An 18,794-nucleotide genomic window follows, 5' to 3' on the forward strand; every position below is an offset into this window, starting at 1 on the left:
TCTATTTTCTTACACATTAAAGAACATTTTATTGAATTTTTTTGCATCTTTAAGAAGGCTATAAAATAAATAGCTACAGTTGACAAATTTATTTGTATTTAATCAAATGTATTTTTTAGGGAAAAGGCATTTTCCACTGGGGTAAGATGCCTCCCTATGGTGTGAAATCACTTTAATTTAAAGTAAAGTACAAGTAGCTGGTTAAAAACAAGGGAATTATAGACCTATGTTGTAGAAATAAAATTGCCTTGCCTTATGTTACTTTCCTAAAATTTATTTCTCAGACTTTGAAATAGTGAGGTTGCTAACTTCATTAGCAGAAATTCTGAGGTAAAATATGTGCATGCCAGCTAGCTTGCTAGCTAGAAATGTATATGCATATGTGAGCTTATGACCTCAGAATTTTACCTCAGACTTTCTGGTAGTGAAGTTGCTGGTTGGCGAAAGGGGCTATCCAGTGTCTGAATAACATCTAATTTACATAGATCAACCCTAAAGGGGCACGGTGACCGGGGTGGCGTCTTACCCCAAACATACTAATCTAGCATTTTACTACTTTTTTTATGTATTTTTTATATATTATATTTTAAAACTATAAAGATCTTTCACTCTAAACAATTGCATAACTTATCTGAAGGCTCCCCCTAATGTAAATATACATAGGCCTATATATATATATAAATTGAACACAGTAAAAAAAGAATTACAGCTTATTTTAACTGTCCAAAAAATTAGATCAGAATGGCTTTTATCAAATAAAAAAAAATGTTGTGATGAAACAGAGAACATTTGTTCAGTGAGACTAGGGGCAGCCAGAAGAAATGTTGAGAAAAAAAAACTGTGACCTTTTGTGTTTTTTATTAGAATTACCGTGGGGGCGTCTTACCCCATGTTACTCTATCAAAAAATTACCTTAAATTTGTTTCCCAACATCATTTGGTCACTAAACTATTTCACTCCTCCTCTCTCATTCAAATATAAAAAAATCCGCAAGCTGTGGTCTTTCCCCTATAATACTACCCGTGATGATGAACTTATTAGGATGAAGAGGTACAATTTCCCAAAACTTTTTATGTAACAGTTATTTGATAATAATAGGCTACCAATCAACTACTAAGGCTTCAACAGGTGGCATTTAATGCAAGGTATCGAATGTAGTACTCTATTGGTATCTCTATTGGTATATACAAGTAGGGTTGGGTATCATTTAATACCCAACCCTACTTGTATACGGAATTTTTCACAACCTGGCAAACCAAACATTATTCTTATTAATGGCTTTTTACTGACCTATACAGCATCAGTAAATGATTTACAGTATTAACAATTAATTAAGCTATTAATTCTAATTTCTAAACTCTGTCTGTCACAGATGCTTGTGTTACACACCCTTCATGACAGGTTTATTGAAAGGGAGGCAAAAATGAGTTTCAAAAGGAACGGGGAATATGATTGTGACAGAAATGTAAGAGCAGTCACCCCACCCGGATTTGAACCCAGGTCTACAGGGTACCAAACATGCAACTTGACCGCATTGGCGTTGCGGTCAAGTTGCATGTTTGGTACCCGGGTTCAAAACCGGGTGGGGCGACCTTTCCGTCACATGTGGTGGCAGTGGTGGGATGGCTTGCGTGAAATTGTCGGAGGCGTACCCAGTGTGTGATGTGTACGATGGACCCCGAGGGTTGGTGGACCCCTGTGTGACCCAGAGATGGGTGAAGCACTAGTGGGTGGGGGCACCCTGAGATGGAAGTATGGGAGAAGTACAATTGGAGTTGTGACGGACGCCTGTATGCGTGAAGCGCAATGGGGCGTCTCCCAAAAGGGAGGGCAGTGTGACGGACCGTCACTACGGTTGAGTATGCGCTGTGACTGCCATACCAACGTTGGTAGTCCGTCGCAATGATGAACGTAAACAATGCGGTACTGTATAATGTCTTACATTAATTAAGCCATTAATTACAATTTCTAAACCCTTTATAAATGTGGCATCAACCTTTTTATAATCATTATGACACACATCCTCTGGAGTAACAGGGTTCTCTTTTAGAGGAAAGTAAATCCAGTCAGGCAACCCAGATTTCCCATATTTGTCCAATATCACATTTCAAGCTGAGATTAAAGCATAGGCTTTCATACTGTATCCATACTGTAACAATCCACCATAGCATCATCATGTAGTGTCACATTACAGCCTGTAATCTACATGACCTAGTCTCTGTTTCATGATAAATGATTGGTTGAATGTGGGCGGAGTTATAGTCAGTCTCATTTTCTGGTGTCTCTACATTCTAGCTGAAAGGTTGCGGGTCATTTCCTTCTTCTGAGCTTTCTTAGTGACTTCTCTTTGTCCTTTAAACCTATATTTGTAATAGGAGCTTCTATCTGCGATATTGGTATACAGACAGAGAAAAAAACACACACAGACGCAGTGAAAAGCAAACGTATATCCATGTCATATACTGTAGGAAGACAATCAATTATTCATGTAGTACAAGAGGCATTTTTTATATTTTTCTTCTTTTGATGTGAAATGAAATGTATAACTTTAATTTCCTGCAACTCTCTCTCTCTCTCTCTCTCTCTCTCTGTCTTTCACACACACTGTTTTCTGTCTCTGTCACAGATGCTTGTGTTACACAACCTTCCTGACAGGTTTCCTGATTCATGGAAGGGAGGCAAAAACTAGTTTCAAAATGAACCAGGGAATATAATAAATGGAAACAATGCTGTACTGTATAATGTCTTACATTAGTATAAAATGTCTCCATTTTTCCCCCTGCTCCACCATTGTATCAGTCCTTGCTCAGTGCCAGTAATTTCACATTCTGTGTGCCGAGTTGCTGTAACTCACTTTTACAAGGCAAGACAAAATCAGCCAAATAAATTGGAGCAGACTGGGTGCACTGTGAAAATGACTAATTGGCAATAGTGTATGTGGCATAATGTGTGAGTCTTTCATTTGTCAGTTTATTAAAATGTCACTTCTGTGTGTGTGTACAGACACTTAAGGAGGCCAGTGAAAATGCCAGGAAGGATTTCCACCGTGAGGCTGAGCTGCTGACCAACCTTCAGCATGAACACATTGTTACTTTCTATGGAGTCTGTGTGGAGAGCGACCCTCTCATCATGGTGTTTGAGTACATGAAACATGGAGACCTCAACAAGTTCCTCAGGCATGGCTCTTCCCTTTGTTACATCAAAACAGCTATTGAAACATTTGCATTTCTCTAAAATGTTGTCATGAAAACAGAGGGATCGATATGAAAAGATCCAGCGCAATCGTCTAAATGCTCTCTCTTTAAGGGACAGATGTAGTACTGTACATGGTGATACAAGGGTGACTAACAACATTGCACATGAAACACAAATTACAGGAAACAACAAGACTCCAACCACCAATCTCCCTGTTCACATGACAAATTTTCACCTGTTCCTTCACAGGGCTCACGGTCCAGATGCAGTTCTGATGGCAGAGGGCCAGACCACCAGACCTGTGGAGCTGACCCAGTCTCAGATGCTGCACATTGCCCAGCAGATAGCATCTGGCATGGTCTACCTGGCATCACAGCACTTTGTGCACCGCGACCTGGCCACCAGGTTTGCCACTTACTGTGTTATTACCACTCTGCGCTTATTGGCATGGCCATATTATACGGGGGACATTTAAATAAAGAAACACCTGTTAATGAATTGTGTTTCATTTGATCATCCTTGAGATTTCTGTTTGTGCTTTACGTACAAACCAGTCCCATTCATAGTGGCCAGCTTGATGACTGCGTAGTATACAGTCCAACATATGGGAAATAGCAGCTGAAGAGTCAGAAAAGATAGTATAGAAAACTTTGAATGAGTAGATATTCTGCAAAACAGCAGATCTTTGACTGACCGATTGATTGATTTCAACGATGAGTGAATGATTCCCTCATAATGAAGCAACGTAACAAAAATATGCAACGCTCTACCAACTAGAGAGAGAGCATGTAACTGTCTTAAATGATTACTGAAAGCTTCTCTTTTCCATCTCTTGCGGTTGAGAAATGCTCCAACATGCTTGAATTACAATCATGAAATGTTTCCAGAATGAGAGAGGCATGCTGCTCCCTTAAAACAATAAAATAAAAGTGCAGTTTCTTCATTGAAGTCAACTGCATCAAGTCAGCAAATTGGTAACAATGTAGAATACTTCAGGCTGACATCTAAACTTTTATCAGGTATGATATATGTGGAAGAGGTTTAACACCATACAGTGTAACTCAAGCTATGTAAAACATCTTTATTTAAACATCTTGCTGTTATTGCTCTGTACTTAGTTTGTTGTTATGTTTGTTTGTCTAACAGGAACTGCCTGGTGGGTGAGAACCTGCTGGTAAAGATTGGGGACTTTGGCATGTCCAGAGACGTCTACAGCACTGACTACTACAGGGTAGGTGTATGTGTCGATATCTTTTTTGGCCCTTCTTTTAGCCCTCCTCCTCCATGCTGCATGGGTCCCTCGCTGCTCCTCCCCTGCATGGGCATGACTCCGGTAGAGTGACAGTCAGAAGCTTGCTATGGTGGGTTAACTAAACTGAGAGTAGTGCAGGGAAATTAAATATACATGTAGCTACGTGTAGCTCACTGTGATGCTATACTGTATATAATTTAATGGACTCAAGGGGAGGGAGGATAAGCATTTTCTGCCACTGAGAGCAGCACCGGTTGTAAAGTTGTTTTTACAAAAGAGCATATTCACTATTCTTTTATTGAGCCATTCATTGTAAAAGTAGGAACAGGGGCGTAGGTATAGACAGTTTAGACAGTGCAGCCACACTAAGGCCCGTACTGTACAGGGGCCCGAGGATGAGCAGTTACACGGCAAAAAAAAGTATGTTCATCATGCAACAGCAGAAACAAAGCTCAGCTCCTATCACAACATCAGCAATGAAATCATGTGATAAATATACCCTTAAATGTACATATCCCCCTTTGCCATGGTGTCAGTCAGTAGTTTTACCTTACAAAGTATTCCCTCACTAGATCTTAAATGATATGTACTTTGCATGTGAGAAAACTTTAAACAGATATAAGAAGGAAAAATACCTAAAATGGCTTTATAAAAAATACGCAAAGATGATTGCTGGGTAATATGTGTATGGCTGCCCAGTTGTTTCAAGAAGAGACAAAAGAGAAAAGTACAGGAGGAGAGGGTCACAAAGCTCCCAAATGAGATTGTTAAAGATTTTGCTCAATGCAAGGCTCGTCGGATGCCATTCAAATACAGTAGGTGAGTACACGTGCTTTTTCATTTGGTCGGGCTGCCCTGCTCCTATTTAAAAGGCTGTTATCATTTCGGGGACAGGTCACTGCCCAGCACCTGTTGGATTGTGTGTGTGTGCTTGTGGGTGTTAGTCTGTTTGTGCCTTAGCTGGTCTGTTTTCAGGACATGGTGTTGTTTTTAAGTAGACCGCTTTTCTTTCTTATTTAGCATAATCTCTGGCCTCTCTGTCAAAAAGGAATGTGATTGCTGTGATTCGGGAGGTTATTGTACTGAAGGTGCCCAAAAAAGTCTGCGTCTTTTCAGCACTGTGAACACCTCCCCTGCACTCAGCTGTTTGTAGTGATGTTTCAGGATTTTGACAATGACAGCACTGGCCATGCTCTTTATAACTTTCTCTTTGACTTCTGTCCTTCGCAAATATAAAAGTCTAGGTGACACAGTCCGACTCTAAAATCCATCACATGATGGTAGGCGTACGCAACACAAGAACACCAAAAGAACTGTAAACTTTCATATGTGAATGTGGAAAGAAATTGATTTAAGTAGGTTATGTATTTACTGCATCTAATCCGATCAGTTGTCAAACCGTGCACAATAAGGAAACAAGGCACACAAATTTGTCAGTATGGTTCCCTTGTAGACATGAACACAGTGTGTGTGTGTGTGTGTGTGTGTGTGTGTGTGTGTGTGTGTGTGTGTGTGTGTGTGCTTCGTAACTGTGGAGCCCAAGGGCCCGTCATAACAGCCTGCACTGGGATCCGTTTTTACTACCTTACGCTACTGAGTAGGAAAATGCTGTTCACTAGGGGCCTTCCAACCATATGGCTGCATGACAAGCACCAATACATTTTAATACACTCTTCTATTTTTATTTTATATATTAAAATTACAAGAATAATTTCTGAAACTCCCCAAAAGATGCCATATTGATAATATGTGATGTTTTTTCTAACTGCAGTAATATTCAAGGTTTTAAAGTATATTAAACAATATTTATTAATGGCTACATTTAAATCTAATTATTGACTAAAATTATTAACTCAACAGAAAAGAGCAAACAGAAAGGACAATATTTCTGAGATGTGTGTATCCTATTTTCTTGGATATTTTGAAATATTAAATATGAACCTGGAGGAAGTGTCAAGACACAAGTTGAATCTGTAAAATGAAAGTGAAATAAGCCCCCAAAATGTAAAAATATCAAACATTTCTAAAATGTGATACCATGAAACAAACATGGTGATGTTTCTACAAATATAGTAGCACATAGTGTGGCGTAGTCTTCAATTAAATGAACTGATGATTAAGTAAACATAATTTTTTTTTAATCAAACTCCAAACCACAGCACATAAGATTATTTTTTATATATAAATATTATACTTTGAGCCTGATACAATGTGTATTTCTAATGCAGTCTTTAAGGGTTTGCACCAAACAAGTATACAGTACAAACAAACAACAAATCTATTTAGACTCCAGGAAGTGTAGGACAATGGGATGTAACACACACACATACCTGCACCCACCTTACAGGTGACGTAGAAAGAGCGTCTCTGCAAAAAGAAAAGGGAGAGCAAATGCGGCTGCATTTATTAAAAAGATGCATATGTGGGTATACATTTTGTGTGTGCTTAGAAGAATGTTTGTATGTGTGTGTGCATTACAAGGACATTTAGCAGTGTGAGTGTTAAGATAACTCAGGGGTACAAGTACAGTTGAGTGTGTGTGTGTGTGTGTGTGTGTGTGTTTTCCCCTCCTGTACAGCAATCTGTCACCTTTCCAACAGGCACAAATCTAATAAATCATACTGATTGATTGATAGTGACTGTCCATTTTTCCTGCCCCTTACTCCCAACCAGTGTGACAAACTGACATGAGTGACAGTGACAGAGAACTTGGAGGAGGAGGGAGCAAGAGAGAAATAGGGACAGAGGGAAAGGGCAGCCATAAAACGAAAAGAAAAATCTCTATTTTGGACAAATAATAGCCTTAACAATAACATTCAGAAAGATAACAATGATCTATAGGCCATTTGATGGATTTATAATTCAGTAATGGCATTAATTGATGCATTTTATTTTTTTGTTCAATGTAGTTGAAGAAATTCATTGTAAATCATTTTTAGTTTGTTAGGAAACTCTGTTTCAGATTATAGCTTGTATATGTCATGTCATATGTCAAATTTTCCATTTTATAAATACAAATACTGGAATATTTAAACAAATTATAGTTCATAGAAATTCTTAACATAACAGTGGCATGGAAAATTCCAGGTATATTTTTCCTTTTTCTCATGATTAGAAATAAACTTTACCTATTGTAAATATTCCAGTTGGCTACTATTTTACTGTGAATCATATTTTGCTTAGTTCCTCCACATTTTAAAAACCTTTCACAACCCTAAAGCTTAGCACAATGTCAAAAAAAGGTCAAAAATACAAGATCCACATGGCCAGAATCAATCAATATTTACTAAGCACATGGAAAATCGACTTTTCATTTGTCTTTTTCTGAACACTGTTGAGATTAAATTTGGCAAAACTAGTTGTTCACTGCATCAAATTAAAGATGTAAAAAAGATTAAGGCCTCTCCTCTGTGGCTTTCTTTTGTACTATCTCTGTGTGACGACACACAGCAACCTCCCCCCCACCACCTCCTTCTCCCCCCACTCCTCAATAAAGCTAAGCGCTGAGGCTGTAGTCATGGCAACAGGCGAAGGCAGTGGCGGTGAGCCTCAGAGTTGTATCCAACGTTTCTCAGGAAGAAAAGTAATCAGAGAACTTCTGTTTAGTATGCTGAGGCAGTACTAGAGAAAGAGAGGGGAGAAGGAGAGAGATGGAAGTGTGGGAGACAGAGGCAGGAAAGTGGGAAAGAGATGAAAAGGGAGAGAGAGAGAAGGGGGAAAATGGGTGGGAGGCCAGAGAGGTAGAAAACAAGACACAAATAAATATACTAAAAGGAGAAAAGGCTAGAGCTGTAAAGGAACATACACATGCCAAGGTGGGAGAGGAGAGGCAGCCTGTGTACAGTGTTACAGGCTAGTCAACAACAAACAAACTGACACTACTGTAAGCTTTAGACAACTAGGAAATCAGAGACCGAGAAAAACTGCAAGAAATGACAGAAAAGCACAGAGAGGTAGACGGACATCAGAAGAGAAGTGCAGCATGGTGGGAGGTAAAAGCCATATTTCAGCATCCAGGAGAGAGAGAGAGGTGTGTCTGTGGTGAGGGGGTGTAGGGACCCATCATGCTGTTGCGTCAGACAGGAGCAAAGATGAGTCATAAAGGAATTGGAGCCCCCCCCCACCCTCCGTGCTTGTGTGTGTGTGTGGTATATAAGCAAAGGCGTAGGACTGAAGGGGCTGTGGTGACGTCATTGAATCCCCTCTTACCCCTCTTACACAAGAACCTGACAGAAGACGACATACAGGATGCTTCTTTGATTCAAACCTTGCAGCCTTTTTTCAGTGTGTGTGTGTGTGTGTGTGTGTGTGTGTGTGGTTGGGGACGGACTTGCAGTTGGAGTTGGGCAGGGTGAATGCACATATACAGCACACATCCCTAAACTGATTTCATCATGTCCAAATGTGTAGGATGAAAGAGAATTAAATGTGTGTTTGGGTTTTGAGGTTTGAGCCTGACTGTTTTACGCTGCTGCCAAAGACTGTAGGAAAAAAAATGGCTACAAAGCAGAGCTAAACAATTTCTGCAGAGTAGTTTGGCATGTGTGTAGTTGTTTTTTCTTTTCACAACCCATCACTGGGTCCTGACCAACACAGACAAACAGCATGAGGCTGGAGTGGAGCAGTTATCTGTGCAGGAGTGAGCGTGCATGTGGGCAGACACTGTTATCTGTGTGACAAGATACACATCAACACAAAGATGATGTTGTGATACACATATGAAAATATATCATATGGAGGACCATTTATCTTTGCATGCATTTGAGAAAAAAAAAATCTTCAAAATCTAAATGTCGCTATATAATTCTGTTTACCTTTTACATTATTATTAATTTAATATAAATCAAAACCACATATCAAAATAACATAAAGAAACCCATAAACCTACCATACCATAAAGATATACCCGTATTAGTGGAAGTGGAAGAAAAAAACAAGCACACAAACCAAATGTTGAAGCACATGAATTCATCCTGTTTTTGCACATTTCACATCTAAAATATACGTCACACTTTCACATGTACTTTTAATAACATACTCTCCACTTTCACATGTACTTTTAATAACATACTTCTCATATCAAGATAGGGTGTCTCTTCTGCCCTCATAATGCATGTACAGTAGATGCAGCCAGCTGGACACACTTTCAACAAAGGCTGAAGGTGGCAGTTGACCTTTGAGGGTTTTACTAGCTGAAGGTCCTTGTAGCAAATACAGCATGGTAATTAGTTCAGTAAACATATATTAAAAGAAAAATAAATTAAATACTAAATAGTTCGCCAAACAGCAACTTAACCCGTTATGTAGAAGGTTGTATAAGCAACGCATTAGACTCAGAAAGCTAACAACAGCTACAATGAAAAGACTACAAACATTTAGTACAACACTACAATAGACATCTGTGACTACATGCTCAGTCACAGATATGAAAAAAGGCTGGATGGTGTTTAGCAACCTAGCACTTAAATAACACAGATCAATTAAAATCATATTGCTTGTAAACATTTCGGAACTATTATTAACAATAACAAACACAAAGAATATATACATTTTTCAATCTTTTTTTTTTTACATTACATCATTTATATATTTTTTTCATTAATCCTGTTTTCATGTGTATACTGTATATCTTACACATGAGGCAGATGGCCGCCCACCCTGAGCCATGGTTCTGCTCGAGGTTTCTGCCTTTTAAAAGGAAGTTTTTCCTTGCCTCTGTCGCCTAGTGCTTGCTCTTGGTGGGAATTGCTGGGCTTCTGTAAATAACATCATAGAGTATGGTCTCTTTTATGAAAAGCGCTGTGAGATAACTGTTGTTGTGATTTGGCGCTATATAAATAAAATTGAATTGAATTGAATTGAGCACTGTAATCACTTGCTTGTGGTCATTGCGCTGTGGCTGTGCGCACTGCTTCACTGTTTTGCAGTTGAGTGTGGGTGGACATGTGGCATCTCCAGCATTTTTGTGGGAATTCCTCAGCTAAAGCTTGGAATAAAAAGCAATAATTTAGAAGTAAAGCTGAACCTCGCAGACTGTATAGTAACGGTCTGTTAGGGTCTGCAGGTCTCACAATATTACATTGTTTTACAAAGAGAAGGCAAATTACTGTGCTTTTTAACAAATGCTATCACATGAGAGACATTTGTGTCAGGACTGCAAACGCACAGAGTACAGCCTAACATTACTTAGCCAGCTGACGGGGGCAGCACATGATTTTCCCAAGAAATCCAAGGATGATCCTAGTATTTTGTCACCCTATGCATGCTACACACCTCTGTGAAGCTAGGATGCTCCGCTAGAAGCTCAAACCAACCATTTATATCCACACCAAACACACATCAAACACAAAGCATCTAAATGAACTTATATCGCTTATATCGCTATATATCGCTCAGTAAACACTGTACATGGCTGCGGTTATTGCCATCCAGATATATCTCATCTCATCCTAAACCTCAGTCCGACCACTCTAGAAAGCTCAGCTCGAGCTCTGATCAGCTGTGTAACTCATATCACCCAAATCAATCAACTCGCAGAGTTATTAGCCATATAATAATAACAACATACGCACCAATATACATATACAGTTACAACCGCTTACTTACTTTGGGCGTTTTATGTTGCTTTATGTTGTCTGGAACATGGTTGTATGGACAGAAATAGTGTTTTACAGAAAACTCCCAATAAAAGTGAGCATATAAACAGTAAATATGGCCAAAACATGGACATTCGCCTGGTATACTTTTGACAGACTGTGTAATAATGGTTGTATATTAGCTTCTTACAATTGTATTCCAGGTGTATTACAAGATATTCTGTTGCATTATAATTGTTATATTAGTTGGATGATGGTTTTGATGGTGATATTGCAATTAAAATATAGATTTTATTCCAGGTGAGGATGAAAATATCATATTTTCCTTTATTGTGTCCTCACTCTATAATAGAAAAACAAATAGGTTAATTTACAGTTGATTCATATTCCTTAGCTTCTGACATATCAAAAGAGACCCTAGGCCTAATGGTTGAGGCGTTATTACTGATTCATTTTGGGTGTTATTTTAGCCATTTTCCCTGGAAATAGGGACAAATAGCTGTAGGTTTCCAATTGGTTAGCTATCAGTCGTTTTACATAACAAGTTAGCTAAAGTTAAGACAACAAAAAAGCTAGTGGGCTACAGCTGCCCATCTCATTGCATAGCAGTGACAAACATCAATACTTACTTTATTAATCTTGTGCAATCCAGTTTACAGTAAAGATTCCAATGTTTAAGGTGTCAACATAGCTTGTTGTACTGAAAAACATCTGGGGCACTGAGTTGTCACTCAAACATACACTAGCCAATGGGGATACACCCCTGAAAAACCCACCCACGAGAGACATTTTAGTCAGAAAAGCAAAAAGTCAGGCAGTGCAAACGAGAGAGCTGGCAGTGTAATTGTAAAGCTGACAGTGAGAGACATATTTATGGTTCAGTTAGTTTTATTCTCTCTCAAATTACTATATTTTGTTAAATTTTTTAGTTTTAAGTTTTGTTTGACAAACTGGCACAAATCTGATTCCATACAACCATGGCCACAAGGTAAGTGTGTTGCTTGTGAGATCTTCTGGCTTCCAAAATTGGATATTTGGCCAGGAAAACTACCTAAATGTTCATAGCAGCAAGGTCAAGGCAGTTAAGATAACTAAATGAGGTTCCCTCATCAGTCTTACCTTCTTTTGGGACCGATGCTTGGATGGTATATTGATTACCCAAATCAGAACTTAACTTATGTTGTCTGAGCTAGCTTTGTCAAACATTCCTCATCATCAGTTGCCTCAGATACGTCGCTATTTCCGGTGCTGCTGTCGTGAAAACCCTCCAATATCAAAGGAAACCCCACTGCAGGAAAACTATTTAACTAAAATAAATAATGTAAATAACAGATCAACAATAAAAAAAAAGAATACAGATGTAAAATGCTCCAGCAAGGATCAATGTTTTCTCGGTAGTGGTTGCTAGTTTCAACAGAATGTTGAACTGACACCCACATAGTAGTAGTATTGAACTTTTTGACTTATATTGGCTTAGCCAGTGTCTGGTTTTGGAAAGTGGAAGCCAACAACAGGAGGAAAATAAATTACCATTCTACTGCACTTGCAGTTTGCATTGTGGTACACAGTACGCGAGGTAGACTGATCAGATGCATATTGTAGATTTTTTCCAAATCAGTACGACTTCTGGGTATTTTTACATAGCTTACTACTGCAGATTTTGCTGTTGTTTGCATACTGCATACTACATGCTACATTTAGGCCAAATCAGTACATACTGGGTTTCAGAAAAACATTTGACCTAAGTGATGAACTTCATTTCAGCTTTTCAACGTATTACTTTGAATGCTTCAGTAAATATTGTAATGTACTGAATGAGACATTGCTGTTAAAAATATTAAAAACACAAAATTTATTTAATCCATATAGCAAAACCCTATTTCAAATGCCAGTTGAATATTTTATAATATTGCTTAGTTTCATTTTGAGTACTTCAGTGAAAAATACAGCAGCTACTGTAATAATTCATATTGGTTTTAACTGTGAGAATGCTTTTTAAGTTCTAAATAACTGATTTAATTTTTTTTTTGTCTGGCAGCATCACTACAATAAACAACAGCATGTTGTGTAACCTTATATGTCAACCATTTCACTGTATCTGAACCAGGCAAAAGAACGAGCTCTATTCTTCAGGGGGAAAGAATAAAACACACACACACACACACATAGACACATTCTTGGAAAGAGTTTTTGTTTCCATAGAAACACAGAGGGCAATTAAGGTGTGTAACAAAGAGTAGGCGGAGTTAGTCACATAAGCACCTCCTACACCACATCCCATAATACTTAGCCATAAAATACAGCCTCCAGGAGGTTACTACAGAGATCCCAAAGCCGTCCTCTGCTTTATTTGTTACCCTTTTTTAGGCTTTCCTGGAACACTCAGGCAGTGGTCTGTCTAGCTGAAATGATGCATATTTATAAGACGGAGAGAGAGACAGACAGACAGGCGGGCTTAGAGGCAGTGAGGGAAGGTGAGAACGAGTGAGAGAGAGAGAGAGAGAGAAGGGAACAGAAAAGGAGACAAAGACTGACGACGAAGTTACTGGCAGCAAAGAGAAAACAGACAAAGAGCTGATGTCAGAGAGAGATGCACCATCTATACTTCAGTGAGATTCTTTGAAAATGTTCGGTCTTCTCCTGTAAACGTGACTTTCTTACTATTCAATGCCCCTCCTGCTGAATGACAAGAAGATTTAATCTGAGGCTTTCCCTTCCTGCGCCTTCATTTGTTTTCTTCCTTGTTTCCTCTTTCAATTCAGTCTTGTTAGAGCCTTTTTGAAAAGACTGTCCTCCTTTCTCCTCATTCTCTCTGACACTCAAAGCACATTCACAAAGACAGTTAACAAACATAAAAACATGTAGCCCAGCAGTTCAAGAGCCCCACATTAATATTTCAGACCATCAGGGGAAATGATCAGCCATGATGAATAAAACAAAAAGACTAATGTCTATGAGCAGGGATAGACACATCGGTGAATAGTCTATAGAATAGAATAGAATATACGTTTTTTTCCAAAATCACTTTATTTACTAATAATCTAAAATTAATCACAATCTATGGTGCATTACATTTACACAAAACACCACAGTTAAACAAAAAATGTCCCACAATGCAATGCATTTTATAGTTGCTGATGATTAGCGAATGTTATAGCGAAGTGATCCATTTGTGTTTACGGTCCTTCCTAAGTTCTAAGTAACTACCATCTAGTTTCAAACTTGTGATTTACAAAATCAGGTTGCACCATTAAAACTGAAGATATGTCAAAGCTAGTGATGTGTATGGGCAAGAACAGTGACAATCAATTTTTCTATTGAAAATAAAATTTGGCATTGAAACAAACCTGGAACTGAAAAAGGAAACATTCAAACCACAAGTAAGTAGCACACTGCTGCCAGTCCATAAACGTCAGTTATAAGTGAACTTTAACCAGCCCGGTCACCAAGTAGCAGCATGTATAGTGACCAAGTGGAAGCATGTATAGTAGGGGTGGTAATAATCTCTAGGCACCTCACCATTTCCATGCATTTCAGAAGGCTGCAATGCGCTTATAAAATAATTATCGATGCATCTTTTTTCAATACAGGATTTCTGGATAATTCCATTTCATTTGCACATTAAAATACAAAAGAAATATCTCCTCATTAGCTTAAAATGAGTTGCATCCCTAATTTGCTTTACTGTCATCAGCTCCTCCATGGTCCCATCCTTTCCTCTGCTCAGCAAGCTTTCACCGTCACTTTCTGTTCGATCACCCATACACTTGCTACACACACATTACGCACTGTTCCTTAAAATACCTAACTTACACTGCTCTAATAATAGCACCTATCACGTAGATGTCTTTTGCTAGCCAAACATTGAGCGGAAGCATGTATAGTCATCAAGCAGCAGCATGTATAGTCAGAATAGCAACTAGTGTTGTATAGTGTGTTGAAGTGTATATATTGTAATGTGTAAACCATTTGTTGTCTTTTTTATTGAATTCCATATTATCATTCTTATTGTAACACACTACTTCACTACACAATAATGTACTTCATTATAACTATGCCAATAAAGCACATTTGAATTTGGCAGAGTCAGAGAGAGAAATGCAAGGCACATTACAGGGAGAAGAGCGAGGTCCTGGTTATGAAGAGTAAGGGCTGCAGAGATGGAGGCAGATATGTTTCTCCAGGCGTACCAGTGAGCCTGATGGCTATCTTTGTGATCGTGTGCATTTTATTACTCCATAAAATAACCCACTGACTAACAAAGAAACAGGCCAAGTGTGGGTACCTAGCCATTAATAACAGGCATAAACCTCCGAAAATGGATTGTGCTATCTGTGTGGAGTGATGGAGCGCAGATTGGTTGGTAGATTCATGTTCGTCGGAGAAGTAAGGGGAGAGGGGGAGAAAAACATCAGTACACAGGGTTAGCTTTCGTTCACTTTCACTTTGAGCGTGTTCAGGTTAAACATGTTCAACAGAGGAACAGTTTTAAGGCTGGGTGCCATCAAATGAATATGTGAATCATTATAGTTTTTATCCAAATGTAAAACTGTAATTACATGTCAGTGTATGTTTGATGACTGAGGGAACTCACTCACCTTTTATTCACTGGTGAAGCATGGGAAGTTTTCAACTTGGTTTAAGCCTACAGTCACCATCTTTGAGAGTCCCAGCAGAAATTAATGAATACAACAGTCAAACAGGCTCCAAAGGCTCGGCTCAGATTAGAGCTTAATGAAATGACCAAATGTCTCTCAGAGTGCCTTTGAGTTCCTGTGTGGGATTAGCTGGTGATTTATGCTTTCTGAGAATCGCTGGAACTCACTCCGCTGTGTGATGCTATACGATTTAAGGTCTAATTAAACAATATTTTAAAACTAATTAAATTTCACTCACATGAGACACTAGCAGTGCACATACTGCAATAATTTATTCTCTATCAGATATGTATTTATTATTGAGTGATGGCTAACATTTTGCTGACTCACACAAACTGGCTCAAACATTTTATAGCAAACATTTGACTGTTTACTGGAGCTAGCCATTTTTCTTTATCTAGTTTTGATCACTTAGCTGATATGGGAGAATTTATTTTTCACATTTACAGATTCAGATTCATTCTTTATTGTCCTCAGTGGAAGAAATGTGTTTTCACAGTCTGTACAAAGAGCACCTTTAACATGAATACTACACACAATCTACCCATAGTACACATACACAAGCAATGTACACATCTCTACACATATAACACAGGAGTGACATCATTAACTTGTCTGTGAGTTTGACGCTCTTATAGCGCAGGGTACAAATATTTTCCCAAAGCGTGCCTTTTTATAGAGCAGCTGTCTATATCTACAGCCAGATGGGAGAAGGGTGAAGATTGAGTTGAGAGGGTGGCTGGGATTTTGTACTATGGTAGTTGCTCTGCGAGCAGTGGCAGTATTAATGAAGGCTGACAGGTTGGGAATCGGAAGACCTATTATTTTGAAGGAAGTGATTTTAAGAAACTTATTCCTATTGGTGAGAGAGAGCATGGGGAAGTAGCAGGTAGCACAGTACAAGAGGATGGGTTCAATGATACTATGGTACAGGAGAAGCAGTAGGTGTGGTTTGACTGAGAGAGTCCTGAGTTTACATATGACAAAAAGTCCTTGTTGACAGCGTTTGCGGATGTCTGTGATGCAGTGATCAAAACTCAGTTTATTGTCCATGGTGATGCCAAGGTACCTGAAGCTGTCAATAATTTCTACTGGCTGGCTGTTTATGGAGATGGGGCAGTGAGGGGTGGAGAGTTTACGGCGTATGTCCAGTATGAGTTCCTTTGTCTTGGCAGCATTGGGAAGCCAGTGGGAAGTGGGCAATGGATTGGTGATATGCTGCAACTGACTCTGTGTTAGAGAGGAGGGCGAGTATGGCTGTGTCATCATCAGTATTTTAAGTATCTTGTATGTGAGAGGGGCTAAGGCTGTCATTGGTGTACAGAGTGTAGAGAAAGGGGCTGAGGACGCAGCCTTAGGGGGCTCCAGTGTTGACATTAATGGTGGTGGATGTGGTGCGTCCCACCCTCACTGCCTGTGGTCTGTCACTGAGGAAATTATGGATCCAGCGAATGAGGAGAGGTGGCACATGGAGGTGGTGGAGTGTAGTTATCACGGTGTGACGTCACATTGTATTAAAGGCAGAGCACAAGTCTACAAATAGAATCCTGGAATAATTTCTGAGTGAACCCTTGTTAGAAATGTGAAAAGCTGCATGACCATGTAGTTAAAATGCATGATTTTGCAGAACAGACAGAGGATGATTATATTGAATAGTTCTCTAAATCTTAATTTTCCTTACAGTCATTGTACACTATACTTACTTTATTCTCTCTTTGTATTCAAAGGTCGGCGGTCACACAATGCTGCCAATCCGCTGGATGCCCCCTGAAAGCATCATGTACAGAAAGTTCACCACAGAGAGTGATGTTTGGAGTCTTGGAGTTGTTCTCTGGGAGATCTTCACCTATGGAAAACAGCCGTGGTACCAGCTCTCCAATAATGAGGTACAGTGAAAAACTTCACTTCTGAACTCAACAGTACACACAGAATCAAAAACAGGAGAGGCTATGAACATTTAACTGTGAAGGTTACTGATCCATCACAATGTTGTAACGTGTAATCTGAACAAAATGAATTGAAGTCAAAAGTACAAAACAACAATATTTATGCAAATGTAACCATGAATGCACCTGCTTCTGCTTAATAAGTGATTGCAAACAAGATGCTACAGCCCCAAGACATGAGAAAGCCCCTCAGAAATAAAACTAAATATTTAATCAGTTTTGTGTGCAAATTTCTCATAGGTATACGTTGTGTGAATTCTTTGGCCTGAGTCATCTCATTATATAAAGCTAAAGCAAATCTGTTGGAAACTCAATATGTTGTTTATCATTTCATCGTGTCTTGAATTAATTGTAAGGTACGACACAGAGCTGGGGAGCTTGGAGCTAGCAGCGGTGTCTAGCGTTTTTAGTGGAAAGGAATCTTTTAAAACCCTATTTTTCACAAGGGGCCCACAACATGTCACTTTTTTTGTTAATCTGGTTCATGATTTGTTCCCTAAGTACTTTTCACATCCAGCACACAGCCACTAAAATGAGGATTTATACTAATAGTAAACATAAGTATTGACCATGGAGGCTGCAAACAAACCATTACTTTCAATATCAATTGCTCTGAAAATAATTTTCTCTATAAATTGATTGTTTGAGCCCATCTCCAGATGCCCCCTTATTTTAACAAACAGACCTAAGCCAAGAATATTCATTTAACAAGGATATTAAACAGAGATTTTAAATGTAAAAATCTCTTTTAATAATATAATAATAATCTCAATTAATAAAGATAGTTGCCATTTAAATCCATTAAGAAGCAGCAGCCTGTCTGTGGAGAGAGGGAGGGAGAGGGGGGAGAGCAGGAGGAAAGAATCAGAATCAGGTTTATTGCCAGGTACATTTTTACATACCAGGAATTTGCCATGGTATTTTGGTGCTTACATGAACATAAATATAGAAAGAAAAGAGAAAGTAAAGAGTTTAAAAATGTACAAATAGGACTATGTCAAATACAAATAAGAAATATACACAGGTTATTGACAGAGAACACACAGTAAAACAAATCTTTTTAAGCCCACAGATATTTTGAAATCCACCAGAGGTGAAGTTACCGAATACATCAGGCCGAACCTGGGTCAAAATGATGCATAGAATA

At 38.7% G+C, this 18,794-nt stretch overlaps 1 protein-coding gene across 4 annotated transcripts in view; it reads left to right on the forward strand.

Annotated features, from left to right (window-relative positions):
• ntrk2a (neurotrophic tyrosine kinase, receptor, type 2a) overlaps nucleotides 1–18,794 on the forward strand; it is a 108,976-nt gene that overhangs the window by 83,767 nt on the left and 6,415 nt on the right. For 2 of the 4 annotated variants that reach the window (XM_038704116.1, XM_038704118.1), the window contains 4 exons: nucleotides 3,004–3,176; nucleotides 3,445–3,600; nucleotides 4,342–4,432; nucleotides 17,429–17,587. In XM_038704116.1, coding sequence (XP_038560044.1) covers nucleotides 3,004–3,176; nucleotides 3,445–3,600; nucleotides 4,342–4,432; nucleotides 17,429–17,587 — 579 coding nt within the window. The remainder of the gene's footprint in view (nucleotides 1–3,003; nucleotides 3,177–3,444; nucleotides 3,601–4,341; nucleotides 4,433–17,428; nucleotides 17,588–18,794) is intronic. The other 2 variants (XM_038704117.1, XM_038704119.1) reach the window with 1 other exon arrangement.

Source organism: Micropterus salmoides, unplaced genomic scaffold (assembly GCF_014851395.1).
Source record: "Micropterus salmoides isolate LMB-PRFRI ecotype aquatic unplaced genomic scaffold, ASM1485139v1 Ms_hic_scaffold_7, whole genome shotgun sequence".
NCBI lineage: Eukaryota > Metazoa > Chordata > Actinopteri > Centrarchiformes > Centrarchidae > Micropterus > Micropterus salmoides.